Genomic DNA, 20,540 nt, shown 5'->3' on the forward strand with positions numbered 1-20,540 from the left:
TTGCCTATGCCTTCTTTAGGTACAGAATTGGCTGGGCCAGCAATCCCATGAACAACTTACACATGCATTCAATCCAAATGAACATAATTGGACTTGCTTCTGAATAATTATGCATAGGATTGCATATTTGTTAGTCATGCATGGGTTTACTCATTGCTGAACTGAGCATGTCTTGTATATTTCTTTTAAAAGGCCAGACTCATGCTAGCAATGAACTGCAAAGAAGGGATTAGCACCTGGTTACTAGAGGGCAACTTTATACTTGCCTCATGCATTTGCAGGTCCAGGTTTTTATTTGATTTGATGATTGTGTTTAGGATGAGTTAACTTAAACCATTTTGAATGATTAACTGGAAGGAAAGTTATGATTTTTTAAAATAACATTTTAAAATAGAATTGTCTTTTCACACTTCAGATTAACAATCAGCATTGAACAATTAAAGTATTTGTGTGATAAATGTGTGGTTCTTGGGGCTAATAGCAAATACCCCTGGACAATCATACCCTTACACATTGGCCTCTCTCATTATTATTATTATTTTTTATTATTTTAACATTTATATCCTGCTCTTCCTCCAAGGAGCCCAGAGCGGTGTACTACATACTTGAGTTTCTCTTTCACAACAACCCTGTGAAGTAGGTTAGGCTGAGAGAGAAGTGACTGGCCCAGAGTCACCCAGCTAGTTTTATGGCTGAATGGGGATTTGAACTTGGGTCGCTCCAGTCCAAGTCCAGCACTCTAACCACTACACCACACTGGCTCTCTTGTCCCCATATTTCAGGTGCCTGTCCTGGCTCTTTGGAGGTGGAAGAAACATCTAGGTCTCCTTTTCTATCTGGGGAAATAGAATGCAATGCTGCAAAAACCATATATTCAATTGAACTATTTTATTTATTTATTTTTACATTTATATCCCACTCTTCCTCCAAGGAGCCCAGAGTACTACTACGTACTTGAGTTTCTCCTCACAACAACCCTGTGAAGTAGGTTAGGCTGAAAGAGAAGTGACTGGCCCAGAGTCACCCAGCTAGTATATATGGTTACCCCTAGAAGTTGGGTAAGCAGCGAGGTGGTCAAATTTGCAGATGATACCAAACTCCTTCGGGTGGTGAAATCCAAAATGGATTGTAAGGAACTCCAAAAGGATCTCTCCAGACTAGGGGAGTGGGCGGCAAAATGGCAAATGCTTTTCAATGTTGGCAAGTGTAAAGTGATGCACATTGGATGAAAAACCCCAACTTCAAGTATATGCTGATGGGATCTGAGCTGTCAGTGACTGACCAGGAGAGGGATCTTGGGGTCGCGGTGGACAGCTCGTTGAAAGTGTCAACTCAATGTGCGGCAGCTGTGAAAAAGGCCAATTCCATGCTAGGGATCATTAGGAAGGGAACTGAAAATAAAACTGCTAATATTATAATGACCTTCTACAAAACGATGGTGCGGCCACACCTGGAGTACTGTGTACAATTCTAGTCATCACATCTAAAGAAGGACATTGTAGAACTGTAAAAGGTGCAGAAGAGGGCAACCCATCCTGGCTCAGAGACTTCTGGCATGGGCATATAAGCACCTATATGCTGAATCTCTCATCTAGTGTATGCTATCTTTCTTTTGGCTCCTTGATCTCTTTGACTAGCTAGCACAGCCTTCTGTCTGCTCTTTATGTGGTTCTGCTCTGTCCCCTTCTGTTGTTTTTTAAAAATCCTTTTAAAGCTCACACTTTAAAGGATGGCATTTGCCGAACCGGATACTGCCCAGCTCCTGTCGGCTATTCCCCAGTGCATCCTTTTAAAAGCTGATCTGCAACCTTTTTTGTTTTAAGCGGCAGCAGTTTGTTTCCATCTTGATTCAAGTGCAGCCCATCCCTTTTGTACAGGCTTTGCTTGCCCCCAAATGTATCCCAGTGCCTAACAAATATAAACCCCTCCTCCTGGCCCCAACGTTTCATCCATGCATTGAGATCCCTCAGCTCTGCCTGTCTCACTGTACCTGCGCGTGGAACAGGTAGCATTTCTGAGAATGCTACCTTGGGGATCCTGGACTTCACTACACTACCTATCAGCCTAAATTTGGCTTCCAGGACCTCCCGACTACACTTCCCCACATTGTTGGTTCCAACGTGTACCACGACAGCTGTCTCCTCCCCAGCACTGCCTAACAGCCTATCTAGAAGCTGCATGGTGTCTGCAACCTTCGGACCAGGCAGGCAAGTCACCTTATGGTCAACACGCGGGTCACAAACCCATCTCTCTATACCTCTAATGATTGAATAACCGACTACACGGATGCCCCCACCCCCCGAAGGAGTATCCCCTGTGCCAGAGGATATGGGCTCATCATCCATGGAAGGGGTCCCTTCTAAGGGAGCATTTCCCTCTTCCTCAGACTGTTGTCCTCCTTCCCCGAGACCTTCATTCTCCCTGACAGCAGAGGAGCTATCAGCCTTGGAGTGGGATGCCTCTACCACGTCCCTGAAGGTCTCATCCTCATCCCTCTCTGTTTCTCTAAGCTTCTCCAGATCCGCCACCTTGGTCTCGAAGGAACAAACTTGTTCCCTGAGAGCCAGAAGTTCCTTGCACCAAACACACACCTGTGACTTCTGCCCATCAAGCAGATAGTCATCCATGCAGCACTCTGAGCAATACACTGGGAAGTGCCCCCTGAAAGTAAGTCCATTACTTACTTACTAGAACCTAAGTCCATTGATTAGGTTGGCACTTATTTCTGAGTAAACACACATAAGAATCAGCAGAGATCCTAGGCAAGAATGTGGGTCCTCTTTCCCCCCCCCCTTCCTCCCAGCCCCTCAACAAAGCATAGAAGCAAGGAACCCTTCTAAGGGGGGAACCTCATTTATTTCTTTGGGGCTTACTTTCGAGTGAAAATGTATAGTATTGGGAACAAGGACCCCATGCTTGGAAGTTCCAAAGATGGAACCTCAAGAAAATCCTAAAAATCATCAGTTGGGGAAGATATAAAAGGGGAAGAAGACTTCCTTCAGAAAATAGAAGTCCTGCCCAAATGAAGAGAACAGAAAGGAACATAAACTCTGGCAAAAGAAATGCAAGGAGACAATAAGGGATGCAAAAAGGGAGTTTGAGGAGCAAATAGCTAGAAGTGTCAAGTGGAACAACAAAAACTTCTTTAAATATATCAGAAACAGAAAACCTGCCAAGGAGGTGATTGGACCCTTACATGATGAGGTCATGAAAGGGATTATTAAGGAGGATAAGGAGATTGCAGAGAAGCCAAAATAGTTCTTTGCATCTGTCTTCATGGCAGAGGATGCTGACAATATAGCCACTCCGGAACTGAGTTTCTCAGGCTTAGAGGCTGAAGAACTGGACCAATTTGAGGTGATGAGAGAGGATGTTCTAAACCAGTGTTTCTCAACTCCTGGTCCGCAGACCGGTGCCGGTCCACGAGGCATCACTAATAAAAATCACCCCCCAAAAAAACAATTTTGGGCTGGCAGGAGCTCTCTGGAGCTCATTTCCAGGCAGCTCTCACTGCTGGATAATGTTCAAAATGAACATTATCCAGCAGTGAGGGCTGCCTGGAAATGAGCTCCAGAGAGCTACCCAAAATTGTTTTGGGGGGGATGCCTGGGGGTGGGTTTGGGGGTGATGGGGGCGAACCCCTTGCTAATTGCTGGTCTGGGAAACTGCGCACAAATAATGTACCAGTCCATGACTCCAAAAACGTTAAGAAACACTGTTCTAAACTGTCTTGAAAAACTAAAAAATAACAAGTTGCCAGGGCCAGATGGCAGCCATTCCTGAAGGAACTCAAATGTGAAATTGCTGATCACCTAGCAAAAATATATAACTTGTTCCTACAATCAGGCTTTGTACCAAAGGACTGGAAAGTAGCTAATGTAACTCTGATTTTCAGAAAGGGATCCAAGGGGGATACGAGAAATTACAGGCCAGTTAGCTTAATTTCTGTGCCGGGTAAATTAATGGAAAGCGTACTTAAGGACAAAATTGTTAAACATGTAGAAGAACAGGCCTTGCTGTAGTAGAACCAGCATGGCTTCTGGAAAGGCAAGTCTTGCCTCACTAACCTTTTGGAGTTCTTTGAGAGTGTCAACAGGCATGTGGATAAAGGTGATCCTATTGACATACTTAGACTTCCAAAAAGCTTTTGACAAAGTTCCCCACCAAAGGCTCTTGAGTAAACTTAGCAGTCATGGGATAAGGAGACAGATTCATGTGTGCATCAGTAACTGGTTGAAGGAGAGGAAACAGAGGGTAGGAATAAATGGACAGTTTTCACAATGGAGGGAAGTAAGTGGGGTCCCCCAGGGATCTGTACTGGGTGGGACTAGAGCTCTTTAACTTATTCATATGTGATCTAGAAGTTTGGGTAAGCAGCAAAGTGGCCAAATGTGCAGATGACAAACTATTTAGGGTAGTGAAATCCACAACAGATTGTGAGGAGCTCCAAAAGGATCTCTCCAAACTGGGTGAGTGGGCAACATAATGGCAAATGTGGTTCAGTTTGAACAAGTGTAAAGTGATGCATATTGAGGCAAAAAACAAACAAAACCCCGAGTTTAACATACACACATGGGTTCTGAGCTGTCTGTGACTGACCAGGAGAGAGATCTTGAGGTCGTGGAGGTCAGGTCATTGAAAGTGTCGACAGTGCACGGCACCTGTGAAAAAGACAAATTCCATGCTACGGATCATTAGGAAGAGGATTGAAAATAAAAATGCTAATATTATAATCCTGTTATACAAATCTATGGTGCGGCCACATTTTGAGTACTGCATGCAGTTCTGGTCACCGTATCTCAAGAAGAACATTGTAGAACTGGAAAAGGTACAGAAAAGTGAAACCAAGACTATTGGGGGCCTGGAGCACCTTACTTATGAGGCAAGACTACTGCATCTGGGGCTTTTCAGTTTGGAAAAGAGGCGTGATAGAGGTGTATATGTATATGCATGGAGTAGAAAGAGTGGACAAAGAGAAATTGTTCTCCCACTCTCACAACACTAGAACCAGGGGTCATCCCATGAAAGTGAAGGCCGGGAAACTTAAGACCAACAAAAGGAAGTACTTTTTCACACAGTGAAGAGATGGAAATTTGGGGTGGCATATAAATTTGATGAATAAATAAATAATCTATAGAATTCTCTGCCATGGGATGTGGCACTAGCTTGGATGGCTTTAAAAGGCACTTAGACAAACTCATGGAGGACAGGTCTAACAATGGCTACTAGTCTGGTAGCTATAGGCCACCTCCAGCCTCAGAGGCAAGATGCCTCTAAATACAATACCAGTTTCAGGGCAGCAACAGCAAGAGAGGGCATGCCCTCACCTCTTGCCTGTAGGCTTCCCAGAGGCATCTGTTGGGCCATGGTATAAGCCTTGGTCCAGCAGGGCAGTTCTTATGTTCTTAAAATAACAGAAAGATGATTAGCCATTCCACTTTGTCACAGAGCTAGGCTAAACAAGAGATTAACACAAACCACTCTTTTCTCTCAAAGAGCAGAACACTATCTTCTACTGACCTCTCTTCTTGAGAGTCAGACACCAACTCTAACTTGCCTCGTGACAAGCCTGTTAACTCTCATCTCTCCCTGGCAACATTCCATACAAGATTTCCTGGGCAACGCAGGGGCTGCTCTACTAAAAAGCCCTAGCGCACACCTTATATCCTGTTAATTCTTTATTGACCAAACTATACTTACCAATACTCTCTACCACAAATATAACAGAATGTATCATCATACATATACATAATACAAACCTTATACAAAGCAAAAAAATACTAATTTCTCCATAGTTATACGTTCAGTATCACTTGTGTTTTGTTTTGGGGTTGTTTTTTTTAATAAGTATACAGTACTGGACTATGTTTGCTTATTTGTATGTGTGAAATGAATATTTTAAACTGCATTTTGTAAAACAAATCACAGTTGTAATATTTCCTCTGGAATTTGATTTGGCTCTACTACAAAGCTTCAGAACATGTTCACTGTGACCATATTTTCACAGTGAACATGTGAAAAGGGCTTCCAGTTGTCTAAGCAATATGCCTTTTTCTTCTTCGTGCAGGGAATTAGACAGAAGACCTTCTAGTTCCCCTCAGCTCCTAACATGTGTAATGTTGTCAGTTCACCAGTCACTAGGGAGGTGCACAGAACTTCCGGGAGACGGGGCAGCAGGGAGGTATGCTGTCGCCCTGAGAGGCTTTAACAAAACGGAGCTCTAGTGGGGGAAATGTGGCGGGAGGGGTAAGTGCACCCTCCCTCACCCTTAAAGATGCACGCATACACCCGCCGAACCACCCCCGTGCACATCCCTACCAGTCACTCCTTCAGGCCAGATGTAATCCTCCTTAGGGGTATGTTACTCTAATTAGGGATTCCAGATATTTTTCCAAGGCCCTTCTCATTTGTTATTAGAGGGGGGAAACTGTATGGAACAATAATAGAGAAGGTTAATAGTAATGGAAGATAAAGAAATGTACATTTACCTTACAAACACTTAATGCTATATTTTGTTACAGAGAAATATAAGTACTTGGATAACTCTTATCTCATAGGTATGCACTTTAAGAAGTTGCATATGCTGTTGTGACTGGGTTCCAAAGCTGTCTGTCATAGTTGGGCACAAAAACTCACTGCTTTATCTTTATTTCTCCTGCCTTCTCCTTTTCTTTTCCTTTCTTTCTTCCCTTTCCTTCTTCTCTCTCTTTCACTTTCCTTCTTCTCATTGCAACTGTTGGCCTCAGGATTTTTTCTCAGAACTCTTGAAAGGCCCAGGAGCAGAATGCAGAGACCTCGGTTCATGCACAGGTTTGGCGGCGCTAGGAAGAGGGGGAAGCAGTGAGCAGGATCCTTCAAAAGGAGGAGAGCAGTCTTACCTGCTCTCCGCTGCCCCATGTAGCTTCCTGCTGCAGTATATGCATCCCCAAGAGGACCTGCTCTCCTCATTTTTAAAGATCGCACTCGCTGCTCCCCACCTGCAGCGCCAAACCTGTGCATGAGCTTCAGTTCATGCACATCCCTAGCAGAATGTTTGAGCCCCGTCACACAGACACACATGCGTACACATAGATGCTTTTCTCTTGCTGACATACTATGTAATATTATAAATGCTTTATTACGGTCGTTGACCCAACATTACAGAAACAATACAAAATGAAAATAATACAGTAATACAAAACACCAATAACTTGAATCAGCTCAGACCTGATCTTATATGTGGCTGCACAAAATTTGGCCACGCACACAATGTTGTAGATACACAGCGATCAGCTAATTAAAAAGTTGTATATCCATCATCCATTCTAACAAGAATGTCTGATAAGAGGAGGGAGATAAGAGAAATATGAATATCTCTGTAAAATGTGCAGTATAGAAAAACATGAGTCACAGTTTCGACACCCTGCTCACAAGAACAGATTTGACTGGTTATAAGGGTTTTATGGAACCTAGCCTCCAGTACATCAGATGGAAGTGCGCTAAATCGTGTGAGGAAGAAGGTCCTTCTCTGGGACAAAGTAGTTAAATTCATTAAATAGTGGGCTGGTTTAGGGAAATTCATGAAACTACCAAGAGAGTTTCTTGCAGAAATTCGTGCCAGGTTGCTCAATGTCTGCTATATGTTATTTTATAAGCCCTTTAGTAGCATCACAGGCCAGAGGCATTAGAAATTGAGAGGGAAATCCATGCTTGCCCAACACATCATAGAGTCATTTACGCCAGCTAGATTGGAAGCCATCTTCCAAAACAAAAGGGGTCTAGTCCTTTAGGACAGAAAATGATTTAAATCCAAAGGTTAAATACATGCATCCAAACCTTGACCTCCACTCTTGTTAGGCTGGCCTCCAGCCGTAGAATGACATTGGGCACACATCTGGGGGCTGAGAATAGAACACACAAAAATTTTGATTGGACCACTTCCATTTGTTTAAAGGTATGTGGCACACAAATAGCAGCACCATACATCAATTGTGAGAGTATTTTAGCCTCGTAAACCTTAATTGCAGCAGGTATACAGTGGCCATATCTGTGAAAGAAGAATTTTAAGATAGCAGAGGCACTCTTCTGAGTGTTAGTTGCAACATGCTCACAGTGGGCCCTCCAAGAGCCATTTTCATTGAAAACCACTCCCAGATATTTATAAGTTCTTACTTGATCAGTTATCTCCACATTAATCCACCAGACATGTTTCTTAGGTGTTTGGTTTTTTTGTTTGTTTGTTTTAGCAAAAACCAAGATCTTAGACTTTTGGAAATATTCCTCTTCACAGTATTGAGCTAACCTACAAAAAGCTCTTCTCATGCCAACAGATATTCTGGATAGAATAAGCGCATCATCATCATCATCATCTATTCAGTTTCTATACTGCCCTTCCAAAAATAGCTCAGGGCGGTTTACACAGAGAAATAAGAAATAAAATGGATGAATCCCTGTTCCCAAAGAGCAGCAGCATAAAGCAGCATAAAGCAGCACTGTGATAGATTTACTGGCTAATTTAGGAGAGTGGAAATCTGGGTTATCCGTGCATTCAATATAAGAGAGTTTATATAAAGATTGAAAAGATGTGGGGCCAAAATGTATCCCTGTTTTACTCTCTTCTGATGTGCTTGGACACTGCCTCTCACCCTCAGTGAGGTGTTCTCATGCAACATTTGGTTAAAGAGAGCAGCCAACAATCAATGGAGAAATTGGAAAGTTTACTCCACTAGTGCTCTCTAAAAATTGAGTCAAATGCTGCTTTAAAATCAATAAAAGCTGCATACAGCGGTGAATACTTTTCAGCCAGAAGTAGAACTAGGGCCTGATCAAGAGTCGACCTACTAGATCTAAACCTCGCCTGTTTGTCCCTTAGTATGTTCTCCTGTTCCAGCTGAGTTTAACATATAGGTGCCTAGAATATAATTTAATAATAATACTTAACAGGCTGATTGGTCAATAATTAGAAGAGTCAGAGCATTGGCCTTTCTTGTAGATGGGAACAATCACCGCTGTACCCCACTCCTCTGAGATACAGGGAGTACAATTAATATAAGTAAAGAGTATTTCAAGTACAGGGGCCCACCATGCAATGTTCGATTTTAACAGTTCAGAAGGTATCTGATCCAACCCCGGGGTCTTACCTGGTTTGAGTTGGGTCACTAGTGATCTCTTTAATGGAAGCTGAAGGCCAAATCAGTAGAGTTTCTAACTGGGGCAATAAGGGCCCCCTTATTCCAAAATGTGATATTCCAAAACGTGGTGGTATCTTTAGACCTAGAGGCGACCCAAACTCACTCCCAGGTTTCCCTAAGTGCAACTCTCTCTTTCCCTTTTATTAGTGCTTTATATTGTTTTTTTCTGATAGAGACTATGTTGTAACGTAATGCAGTTCGTATTGGCCCTATAAAATTCAAAGTTGGCAACTAAGACCTTCTTTGCATTAAGGCAATCTTGGTTGAACCATCCACTAATACCACCTCTACATCCATTAGATCTGTTCTTAGCACATTGGGCAAGGGGCTGTTCAATTAACTGAATAAGATTGTGGAATTGATCAAGTACCCCATCACTGGAGTGCTCAGTTAGCAAGGTAGCCCAACATTGTAATAAGTTATCCAAGAGCAACAGCTTCTTAAATTGTCCGTCTAGTCGGGTAGACTATTTCACTCTAGTGAACTTGGCACCATCTTGGCACCTTGGCAGTCTGGTAAATATGCTCTAAATATAATCCCTCTGAAAGGGGTTTCAGAGAAAGGACCAAAGAGAGATGGTCACTATCTATGTGGTTATCTATCTTTAAATGATCCAACAAACTCAGTAAGTTACATGATACAAGGATATAATCTGAAACACTTGCCCTCCTCCCAGCCCACTAAGTAAACTCCCCCTCGCTCGAGTTTTCCATAGCCCCATTCATTACAAAAAAAATCCAGAAAATTCATTAGATTAGTCAAACAAAGGCCTGTGAGATTACAAACCCGATCTTTGGACTGGCGTGTTTGGATTGGAAGGGGACAGTCCTTTTCTGGGGGCTATCTTTGATGGGCTGTATATAAAGTGTTGTCATTTGGGCCCAATCTAGCATTAAAATCACCAGCTATAACAACATAGAATTTTTGGAACTTCATAAGAAGTTCATAAGAACATAAACCTCAAAACCTCTCCATACAACTCTAATTTCAGAATGCAATTTTTCGGGAGGGGGGAGTATACATTGATGATCAACAAATTGCAACCAGTAAATTTGATAATAATAGCCTTAGAAAAGGAAGCATGAGGTTCAAGTTCCAGTACTTCCCCCCACAATTTCATGGAAATGAACACATCCAATCCTCCTTTGGCCCCTACCCTTGGTTACTTACTGCAGGGTCAGCTTTTGGTCCATAATAACCATACCCTTCTAGATCAATATCAATTGACATACATGTCTCCTGGATCAATATAATATCAAACCCAGATAAATATGCAATAAAGGTGCTATCCTTTTTTTTTTTTTAGCTGCCCACCCTGAAATATTCCACGACAAAGGAGTGACAAAATCGTTATTATGGCGTTATGCATCAATGCACCATTAGCCTCGGCTACCTGATTAACATTTAAATGTTAAATGTTAGAGATGCCTCAGACTCCTCAATAGGAGAGGCTGCACAATAATCATGTATAGGATGTTCAGGAGAATCATACTTAGAAAGCTCAACCTCCTGCTGGATTCCCAAAAAGGAGTGAGGTGGGCTAGCAACATCAGTCAATTGAGCATCATGTAGCTGCTGGGCTAGCGACCTAGAAGGTGTATGATTCTGTTGGTCATACAAAATGCTGAGATGGACTCTTTAATCCAGCTCCCAGAGCTCTATAGAGGCCATATCCTGTGAAAGTTGTAGGCCCTCAAGGGTGTTTCTGAGGCAGATTTCAATGAGACCCTTTTATCGGCCACCATTGATAACTCCATCTGGTCAACTGATTGAATAGGACAATTACTGAAAGTATCCAATGGTAGAAATGAAGCCTCCCTCAGGGGTTTCGTGGTTGGGCTGAGGGGAGCATGAAGGTACCTGCAATCCTCAGTGCCATAATTGTCCACTGTAGCTCGCACATCTAAGTAGCTGTCCGAAACAGAGTGTTTAGGTAGTGGTGTAGATTCAGGTCAAGAAGAACCAACAGGTAAACATTCAGTTAGATCAGATGAAGCATGTGTAGTCAGTGCTGATGAGTTAAAATTAGTTGCCACAAGTTCTGTACATCCAGTCTGCATGCCCTCCCTCACAGATAAGTCATTATTGTTCTTAACAGGCTGTAAAGGGATATTCCTATAAGCCTGAACCATTTCTGAAAGTTTTTAGCAGTCCTAATAGATGGAGGCTCTTCTCTCCTGGGTAAATATCTAGGTAGTGTCTCACTAGAGCTACTGCCCACCTGACTGGACCATCTGCCAGGAGCTCCTGGCCAAGTTCTTATGTTATGTAGGGAATTCTGCCAACAAAAGTCAGATTTCTCTTTCCCAAGCTCAGAGCTATATTTTGTAGCAGCTCCAGCAGGAAGAGTATACTTCTGTTGAAGCAAAGCGAGGGCTGTAATATCCTTAAAAATTCATACAGGCACAATACCAAATTTCTTGAGGTACCCACAGCATCGAAGTAAATTGTCGGGAGTCTTAAAGTCTTTAAATAGAATGACTATCCTCTTGTAATTAATGTCTCTTGGCAGCCAAAAAAAATGAACACATCGCTAATTGTGGAGCATTACAGTTTAGCAAAAGACACAAAGATTGAGCAACTTGCTGATATGGGTCCTAGTGTTTCCAGTGCAAATCCCCATGAGGAATGCAAAATACAATTTGATTCCTTTGCAAAACACAAGATGTTTAATACTACCAGAAACAATATCTCTATTATATGAATGAGTCACAGAGTGCGTCACCTGAGGGGCAGGTTTAAAATTAGCTGAGTCATTTAAGCTAGTAAGAGCTCCAAGTGTTGGTTCTCTCCCTTCACATTGCCCCTTAATAAATCAATTGCCTTACACAAGGTTTCAAGCTTATTCTCCATCCCACGAAGTTTTTCAAAGACATTTAATCCAATTTCTGCCATGGTAAGAGCTTGTTTGGAAAGTATCTCAAATATACTTTTATCAAATTGTTCAACAGAGTGCTGTGATTTACCTTGTATGGGGGAAGTCGAATCTTGCGGTAGTGTTTGTTCTTCTCCATCAAACGTTTCCTAAACTGAAAATTTGTTATTTATGGGAAGATAAATATAGTATCATCCAGCTCATTCACCCAAATGTGATCTAATCTCAACTGTTTTCCTGCCTGGGTATCCGGCAGTTGAGTCGGTGAACCCAGTCTTTTCTTCAGACCTATATCTCAGCTGGGCTAGAATCCCAATGCATAAAAAGGCAGCAACAGCCGTCAATCTCGTTCAAAACAAACCACTCTTATTGCATCCAAAAATAGGGAGTAATAGCAGTAAGACAATAAAATTTATACTAAAACTAATTGATAAAAACAATAAATCAGCAAATATACTCTGGAGTACTTGGCTGGAGCTGTTGCATTGTTGCCATCTTAACTCCCTCCTATGCAGATGGTGGAATATAACATTTATGCATTATATGTGTAATGGCTGTAGTGTCGCACAACTCCATTTATGCTATTTTTGTGCTTGCACAATAGCACTTTTATGCAGCTGCACAAATGTTACATTTAACTGTGCATGTCAGCCACTGCATCCTGTGTCAATGTAAATAATCCAAAAATACTGAAGTAATTATTGGTCCTATGAAGTATACCCTATATTCTAAAATGGGTTGTCTACATGCAAACATCAAGGGGGCCTAATCTGGGGGAGGGGCGGCAGAGGGAAGAGGCAGGGTAGAAGATTCTAGTTTTAAGTAGCATTTGGGTTGTGTTTGGAGCTGTGGTTAAAATGAACTGACCCCCACATAATAAAGTAATGCACCAGCAGGCTGGTCGGGGCATCCAGAAAAGACAAGATGAGCATGCTCTTGGAGCATGGGCTGGTGTGGCTGGAGAAAGTATCGTCCAAACTGACACCTGATCACACCATTTGTGGCTTTCATTCACTTCTAAAGACCCATGTATTGGCCATAGCTGACTTAGCATATCCATAAGATCTAGCAGTATTCATAGTGCATTGTTGTATGGCAAGTATACACAATGAAGCTGCAGAAATGCAAGCTATATTCAAAAAATCACCAAATGAGATAATTAAATTCATTGAACTTGATGCATGGCAATTAATTTTCCAGCATCAGAACATGTGGATATAGGAATGAGTTTTAAAATGTCATTTACATAAAGTATAATAATTTCCATTATTTTCTCCCTTCTTTTTCAAGACTCTCCATCATCGGGTGATGATGAAGATGAAGATGATGATGATGATGAATCTGAAGATGGAGGTAAATGTCTGGGGTCTGAGACAGACAAAATCCAGTGCTCTCACATCAACTATCTTGGAATTAATGGGATTTGCACCAGTGCTGATAAAAGACTGATGTGTAGATTTCAGTGATTTCAGCTTCTTTGCTATTAAAGATTAGTTAATCTTTTATGATTAATGCTGAGCTGAAACATTTCCAGTTAGTAATATTCAGTACCTATAAGAAAGCTTTAGCAGTATTGAAAAACACTTCTCTCTTTCCCCGTGATTTTTCAGCATTCATTGTAAAAATGTTTGCTTGGAACTGCACTCAGAAGAGCATGAGGTACAGTACATATATTCTGTCAGACTGAATTTCCAGATTAACAGCAGCATCTTTTGATCTCTCAAGTGTTAGAGTTTTGCCCCCATAATAGACAAGGAACTCTCCCATTGATATCCTCAAGCCAGATTGGGTTAGTCATTCGCTGGTCAACTGTGTGGGCTGGCCATTCTACCTCAAGCTAAAGCCAGGGCTCACATTTCTCATCTGGAGGAGGGGTGCCACAATCAAACTTCACTTAGGGTGCCAAAAACCCTAGGGCCAGACCTACCTTCTAGGACTTGACTTCCCAATCTTATCCTTGTTCTTTCTCCTTTTTCTCTTTCATCTTCTTGACTCGATTGTCATTCGGTTCAACAACAACAAAGACACTTGGGTCTTTTGCTGGTTGAGAATAGATTCCATTTTACTATGCTCCTGCTGTTTGTAGCACATAGGCAATGTCTGTAATGCCCTCTGTTGTGTGGACAACTGTTTTTCTTTTTTTAACTCCTATACAAACTCCTCCTCCTTTTATTTAAAAATAAAAAAGCACAATATGCTGAACACTTCAAACCATATCAGGAGACATGACAGATAGACTTGCAGCTCTACTATCCTTCTTTTGAAACAGGAAAGTTGTGTAGCGGCAAAGCAAGGTCAGTCACCAACAAGCCCTTAATATTTTGAGTGTTTGTGTTAATTTGAAGCAACCATCTCAGTCTTGGAGCTAAAAGCATTTTGTCTAATATGAGGATTGACTGCTGCTATTGTGATGGCTTTTAACTAGCCTTGTTTTTAGCCTACTTTTCTTAGGGAAAGTAAGCTCATGAGATCATCCAGCTCTGTGTGTGTGTGTGTGTGTGTGTGTGTGTGTGTGTGTGTGTGTGTCTATCAACTTTGCAATGCTTGGACAAATGTGAACCAAATTGGATATGGTTGGAGGGGACACATAGGGACACCTCAGTGGCATAATTTGTGATGATGTCATCCACCCTGCTTCAAGATGGTGGACACGTGAACGTTTGAGGTGCAAGTGGGCTAACTTGTGTACCGTCTAACTGATTTGAAACAGATTTGGTACAGTTGAGTGACACATAGGGACACCTAGATGGTGTGGTTTGTGGTGATGTCATCCACCCCAATTTAAGATGGTGGATGCATGAACATTTGAGACCTAACCGGGCTATCTTGTGACTGCCTAACCAATTTGAACCAAAATTGTTACAAGACACGATGGTGGACGTTTGAGGTGCAAGTGGTAACCAATTTGGATCAAATTTGGTACAGTTGTAGGGACACATAAGGACACTTCAAAGGCATAGATCTGGGGCGTGATCCATTAGAATGGGTTCTGCGGCTGCACCAAAGCCTGTCAAGGTGCAATACCACAGCTCTTTTTGACGTTTGCTCCCCCCCCGCCTCATGACCACGTAGTTATTTCAGGCAGGAGGAAGCGCCAGCACTTCAGTTCCTTTGTGATTGCTGTAGCGATTGGTTCCTTGGTCACTGGCTCCTCGTTCTGGTTCCTAGCTTTTGAGTGATTTCTATTTTTTTTTTTTAAATAAAAAAATGTATTGGCTGTGTTGACCTTTGAACTGTTTTAGTGCATGAACTATTTGAGGTGAACGATTAGACTGATAGTTTTTGGTTTTGAATACGGAATGGCAATGGATGACCCTAAACACTTAGAGAAGAAAATGGATAAAAATACTTGCAAAAGTAGTTCTAAATATAAAGTGAAGTTATCCTCGTAAGGTGGCCATGACTTATGTCTGCTGTGTCTGGGGAAAGCCCACAACACCTCTGCATGTAAGATTTGCCAGTCCTTTTCAAAGCAAATGCAACGCAACCGGGAGCTTCGTTTGAGGGCTGCGCTTTACAATGATGTATTAAGTTCCCCTGGTCTGTCTAAAGAGGGAACTCATCCGACTTCTAACAGAGATGGCTCAAGGGCTGAGGCTTCGTCCCAGTCTAAATCCTCGACGCTGGCATTTAAGTCTCCTAAAGCATCGAAACGGCATGGAGACAAAATTGTGGACACATGAAGAAAAAGAAATCGTCAACATCAAAAGCAACTCTGTCTCCAACTTCAGCACAAGAAGTTTTTGTGTCAATATCGAGACCATCGACTCCGACCGCATTGACACTGAGACAATCAACACCAAAGCAAGCGGCTTCAGTACCAGCATTGACATCAAAAGATCCATCCTCAACATCGGCAAGTGCCATCCATGTCCACGCATTGACATTGAAGGATCTTGTGGTGGTAGCAGCTTCAACATCGACACAAGCTTTGTCTGCTGCATCTCTCTTGGCATCGAGATCATCAACACTGAAGCTACTATCCCCATCAGCACCTAAGTCGGCATCAATATTGAGAGTGGATTCCTTTTCCCCGGCAGCAATGCCGATGAAGTCCCCACCAATGCCGAAGGCAAGACAGTTGACCTCGACATTGAACAGTGTTAACGGATACTGTAACACCTTGATGCCGAGTGTCAGTTACTTCTGAAGAAACCTATTTAAGCTCACTACATAGAAGTGTCCTATAAGCTCACAGAGAGAGAAAGGGAGACAGCAACCCCCTTGACTCTATCAGAGCTTTTTCAGCCCCCTCAGCCATGTGCAGTGCAAGGATAAGAAGAGGAAAGCAGTTACTAGGTCCAAACACCGGCTGTTCCACAGCTGAAGATCACAGGGCAGTTCTAGATCAGGCACTAGAACTCAGTAGCTCCCTCCCTCTTAACCTTTGAACAGCCATGCTACATACACCAAGCTTTCAATTTTTCTTCAGTGAGTGCCAGATGCAGTGGCATATAGCTTTAAGGTGGGAGGCTTCTGAACTGAGCTGAGCTTTAGAAGCTGGGAGAACGGAAAGCCAGCAATTCCCTACAGATCAGCAACCAACTGATTTTGTGCACCATAGAAGACAGGAAATATTGCACACTAAATTAGTCTATGGGATGCAAATAAAGTTCAGAAATTGGGTTGATTTTTATTTCTAATATCAGAAATGAATCCTCTTTTGAATTCTTCCAATCATAAATTTCACATGATTTGAATTATCCCACTATAGTAAGTAAAAATTATCTTACCATGAGTCTTTCTGACTTGAAATGTGCCATGATGGGTAGCTTTTAAGTGTGACAATAAACATGCAGCTGTACAATGTTTCCTTATAAGGAAACTGTAGAATTTTTCCACATAGTAGAATGTGTTTGCATCTACTATTGCCTTAAGCCTTTTAAAAGCAGCATGTAATGTGTATGATGTACACGGTTACCATGCCACTAGGAGCAAGCCCTGCACCAATATGCTCCTTCGCCATGATCCCCAGTTCTCTATGGATATGTTATTTGCCTGCAAAGATTAACCCTGCAAGTTCTTGCCCATGAGTGGAAAGATCACCCGGCACTTGGAGTTCTTAATCAGGGAGTGGAGCTCTCCCTTGGTACACAATTTGTCCCTGCAGACAAACACTGTATCCATGGAGAGCTGGGGGTCTTGGTGAAGGAGCATGAGGGCAAGGCTTGCTAATGTGCTCCTGTTGACGTAATAATGTACAATGCACCCGCTTACATAATACCTGAAGTCAATTTATAACTGAACACCTGGAATCATTTTATAATATTTCTAGCAATGCCAAGAAATACTGCTTTCTACTTAAGACAGATTTTGAAAAACTGTCTTGTACAAACATCAGTATCTCCAAATTCACAAGTATCTTCACTTACTTGAAGTATCTCTGCAACAATTATTCTGAAATTATTTTCTGACGTTTTTCTGTTCTCTGTGGTGCTTGGCTGCTAAGCACAGCATTGCCTTGAAAATGGGTTTAGAACAGGTGCATTCAGACAGTCTGAGGACTTATTCTGATGCCAGCCTGTAATGACTCTTATGCCTAATTTCATGGATATTATTTTGGAGTTGAATCAGTTTTGGGAAGAAGCATGACTTATCCACAAACCTCTTGAAGTAAATACAGTACAGTACTTATATTTATCTGTGGAAATGATCTTAGCTTTCTGTAAGTTATTTTAGCCTTGGCAGTTTGTGGAATAAATCCATATATTTAATCCCCATAGATGTGCCTCTGTGGGGATGCGTCCCGGTAACCCAGCGGATTGGCTGGGCTGCGGGAGTTGTTGGGATTGGCTGAGCAAGCGGCAGGAGGCCGTTGAATTGAGCTGCAGCTGTGAGGGGAAATGGCGGCCGCAGACAGCTGTAAGGAGGTGGCGGCAGCCCTAGCCTGGCCATCACAGCCGCGGCCTGGGCTGGGAGAAAGCGGGAGGCGGGAAGCAGTGGGACAGACTGGCCCTGGAGGTGCCTGCAGGGGTGAGTGGGGAACGAGTGGTGGGGCACAGCCCACTCACCTGTTACAGCCTGGGGTGGGAAGGAATCAGGCGGCGGGGCTTCCCTGTTCTCCATCGGAGAGGAGGAGCGGCAGCGGCGGGGCCCTTTTTGGCCGCCTGCAGCCTGGTGAGGCTCTATGTGGGGGGAGGGGGAGGAACAGAAGGGAGGGAGGGAGGGCAAGATAGTGCGAGCTTGGAGGGAAGGGGGGAGAGAGGGAGGGGGAGGGAGTGGAAAACAGCCGGCCCCAAAGCATACAGATGCTCGGGTCAGCTAGTTGATGATTATTTACATACATCACACATAACAGGTCCCTTTGCTGCATGCCAATTGGCACACGTTTCCGCAATTCCCTATTCATCTCAGCACAGCGTCCCTCCCATTTGCTGTTTGCTGGTGTCTCTTGTGTGTCCTTTTTTAGATTGTAAGCCTCTTTATGTACAAGGAATCATCTTTCTTCCCTTACTATGTAAACTACTTGAATTTTTGTTGTTGAAAATCAGGATATAAATAATTGTAGTAATAATTTTTTTTAATGCTCTGATTTCAAAAATGTATACATTCCAGTTTAAAATAACTATATATGTGTGTGTTTGCTTTTTTGTCTACAGTTGCCCCTTATTGGACCCGTCCTGAAAAAATGGAAAGGAAGCTTCTGGCTGTGCCTGCTGCCAACACAGTTCGTTTCCGCTGCCCAGCTGCTGGCAATCCCTCTCCTTCCATATACTGGCTGAAAAATGACAAAGAATTCAAAGGAGAACACCGGATTGGGGGCATCAAAGTAAGGCATCAGTTGGCTAATTTATTTATTTATTTATTGTTAAATTTATATGTTGCCTTTCATTAAAACAGGTGGTTTAAAAAACATTTAAAACAATATAAGACTATAAAAGTTACACAATAAAAATATTAAATTAGAATCTGGATTGTGATTCATTTGATTAATCTCCAGTTTTGGAAACATCCCAAAACTAATGCTCCCAAGACTTGTCCTCTTGACCCTTGTCCAGCATGCCTTATACTATATGTTAGAGGGGTTGCTGTAAAAAGCCTGATAGATATTATAAGTGCTTCTCTGAGGGGGCGTAGGATGCCTTCCTGTTTTAAGGAGGAAATTATTAGACTGCTTTTGAAGAAGTCTGAAAACTCTAGATTCCTCAGAGTTAAGCAACTTCCATGGCTGAGCAAGGTAACTGAGATGGTGGTGGCTTCCCAGCTCTAGCCAGTCTTGGAGGAAATTGATTATCTAGACCCATTTCAAACTGGGTTTTGGTCAGGGGTGGGGTGGAGACTGCCTTGGTCAGCCTGATGGATGATCTCCTGTGGGGAATTGACAGAATGTGATTCTGTTGGTCCTTTTAAATCTCTCAGTGGCTTTCGATACTATCAACCACAGTGTCCTTCTGGAACAGTTAGGAGTGGGAGGCTCTACTTTGCAGTGGTTTCCTACCTCTCAGGCAGATTCCAGATGGTGTTGCTTGGAGACTGTTGCTCTTCAGAAAGTTTATATGGCACCCCCCAGGGTGCCATACTGTCTCAAATTTTCTTTAACATGTACATGAAAACGCTGGGAGAGATCATGAGGAGATTTGGTGTAGTGTTTTATCAATGCCGTGAGTGACCGAGAGTCGGACACGACTGAACGGATAGAGAGAGAGAGTTATCAATATGCTGATAACACCCAAATCTATTTCTCCATGTCAGAGCCATCAGGAAAAGACATAGCTTCCCTAAATGCCTGCCTGGAGGCAGTGATGGACTGAATGAGGGATAACAAACTGAGACTGAATCCAAATAAGACAGATGTGCTTATTGTGTGGGGTCAGAACTCATGAGACAATTTTGTTCTGCCAGTTCTAGGCAGGGTTATACTCCCCCAGAGGGAACAATCTGGGAGTGGTTCTGGTTCCAAATCTCTCTCTGGTGTCTTAGGTTGAGGCAATAGCCAGAGGTGTTTTCTGTCAGCTTCAGCTGATACACCAGCTGTGTCCATTTCTTGAGATTAAACCCCAGGACGGTAGTACATATGCTGGTTACCTCCAGACTGGATTACTGCAATGCACTCTATGTGGGGCTGCCTTTGTATGTAGTCCAGAAACTGCAATTGGTGTCAAATGTGGCAGCCAGGTTAGTCCCCAGGTTGTGGCAGCCAGGTTGCAGTCCCCAGGTCTTCGCCCAGCCCAGCTAGCAACCTATAAAGTTCTAAACAGTTTAGGCCTGGGGTACTTAACAGAACATCTTCTTCCCCATGAGCCCACTGCCCATTGAGATCATCTGGAGAGGTTCATCTGCAGTTGCCACACAGGGATGGGCCTTCTCCTTTGCCGCCCCAAGACTTTGGAATGCACTCCCTGATGAAATAAGAGCCTCCCCATTTCTGACAGCTTTTTAAAAGTCTTTTAAAACACATTTATTCACCCAAGCTTTTAACTAGAACTGTGATTTATAAGTGTTTTGATGTTTTATTTCTTGTTTTAATTTATTTTATATTGTTGTGAACTGCCCGG

The 20,540-nt window shown here is 42.6% G+C and overlaps 1 protein-coding gene across 3 annotated transcripts in view; it reads left to right on the forward strand.

Annotated features, from left to right (window-relative positions):
* FGFR3 (fibroblast growth factor receptor 3) overlaps window positions 1-20,540 on the forward strand; it is a 111,016-nt gene that overhangs the window by 41,812 nt on the left and 48,664 nt on the right. For all 3 annotated transcript variants that reach the window (XM_053308026.1, XM_053308027.1, XM_053308029.1), the window contains exons 4-5: window positions 13,336-13,398; window positions 18,645-18,814. In XM_053308026.1, the coding sequence (XP_053164001.1) occupies window positions 13,336-13,398; window positions 18,645-18,814 (233 nt within the window). The remainder of the gene's footprint in view (window positions 1-13,335; window positions 13,399-18,644; window positions 18,815-20,540) is intronic.

Source organism: Hemicordylus capensis, chromosome 3, assembly GCF_027244095.1.
Source record: "Hemicordylus capensis ecotype Gifberg chromosome 3, rHemCap1.1.pri, whole genome shotgun sequence".
Classification (NCBI taxonomy): Eukaryota; Metazoa; Chordata; class Lepidosauria; order Squamata; family Cordylidae; genus Hemicordylus; species Hemicordylus capensis.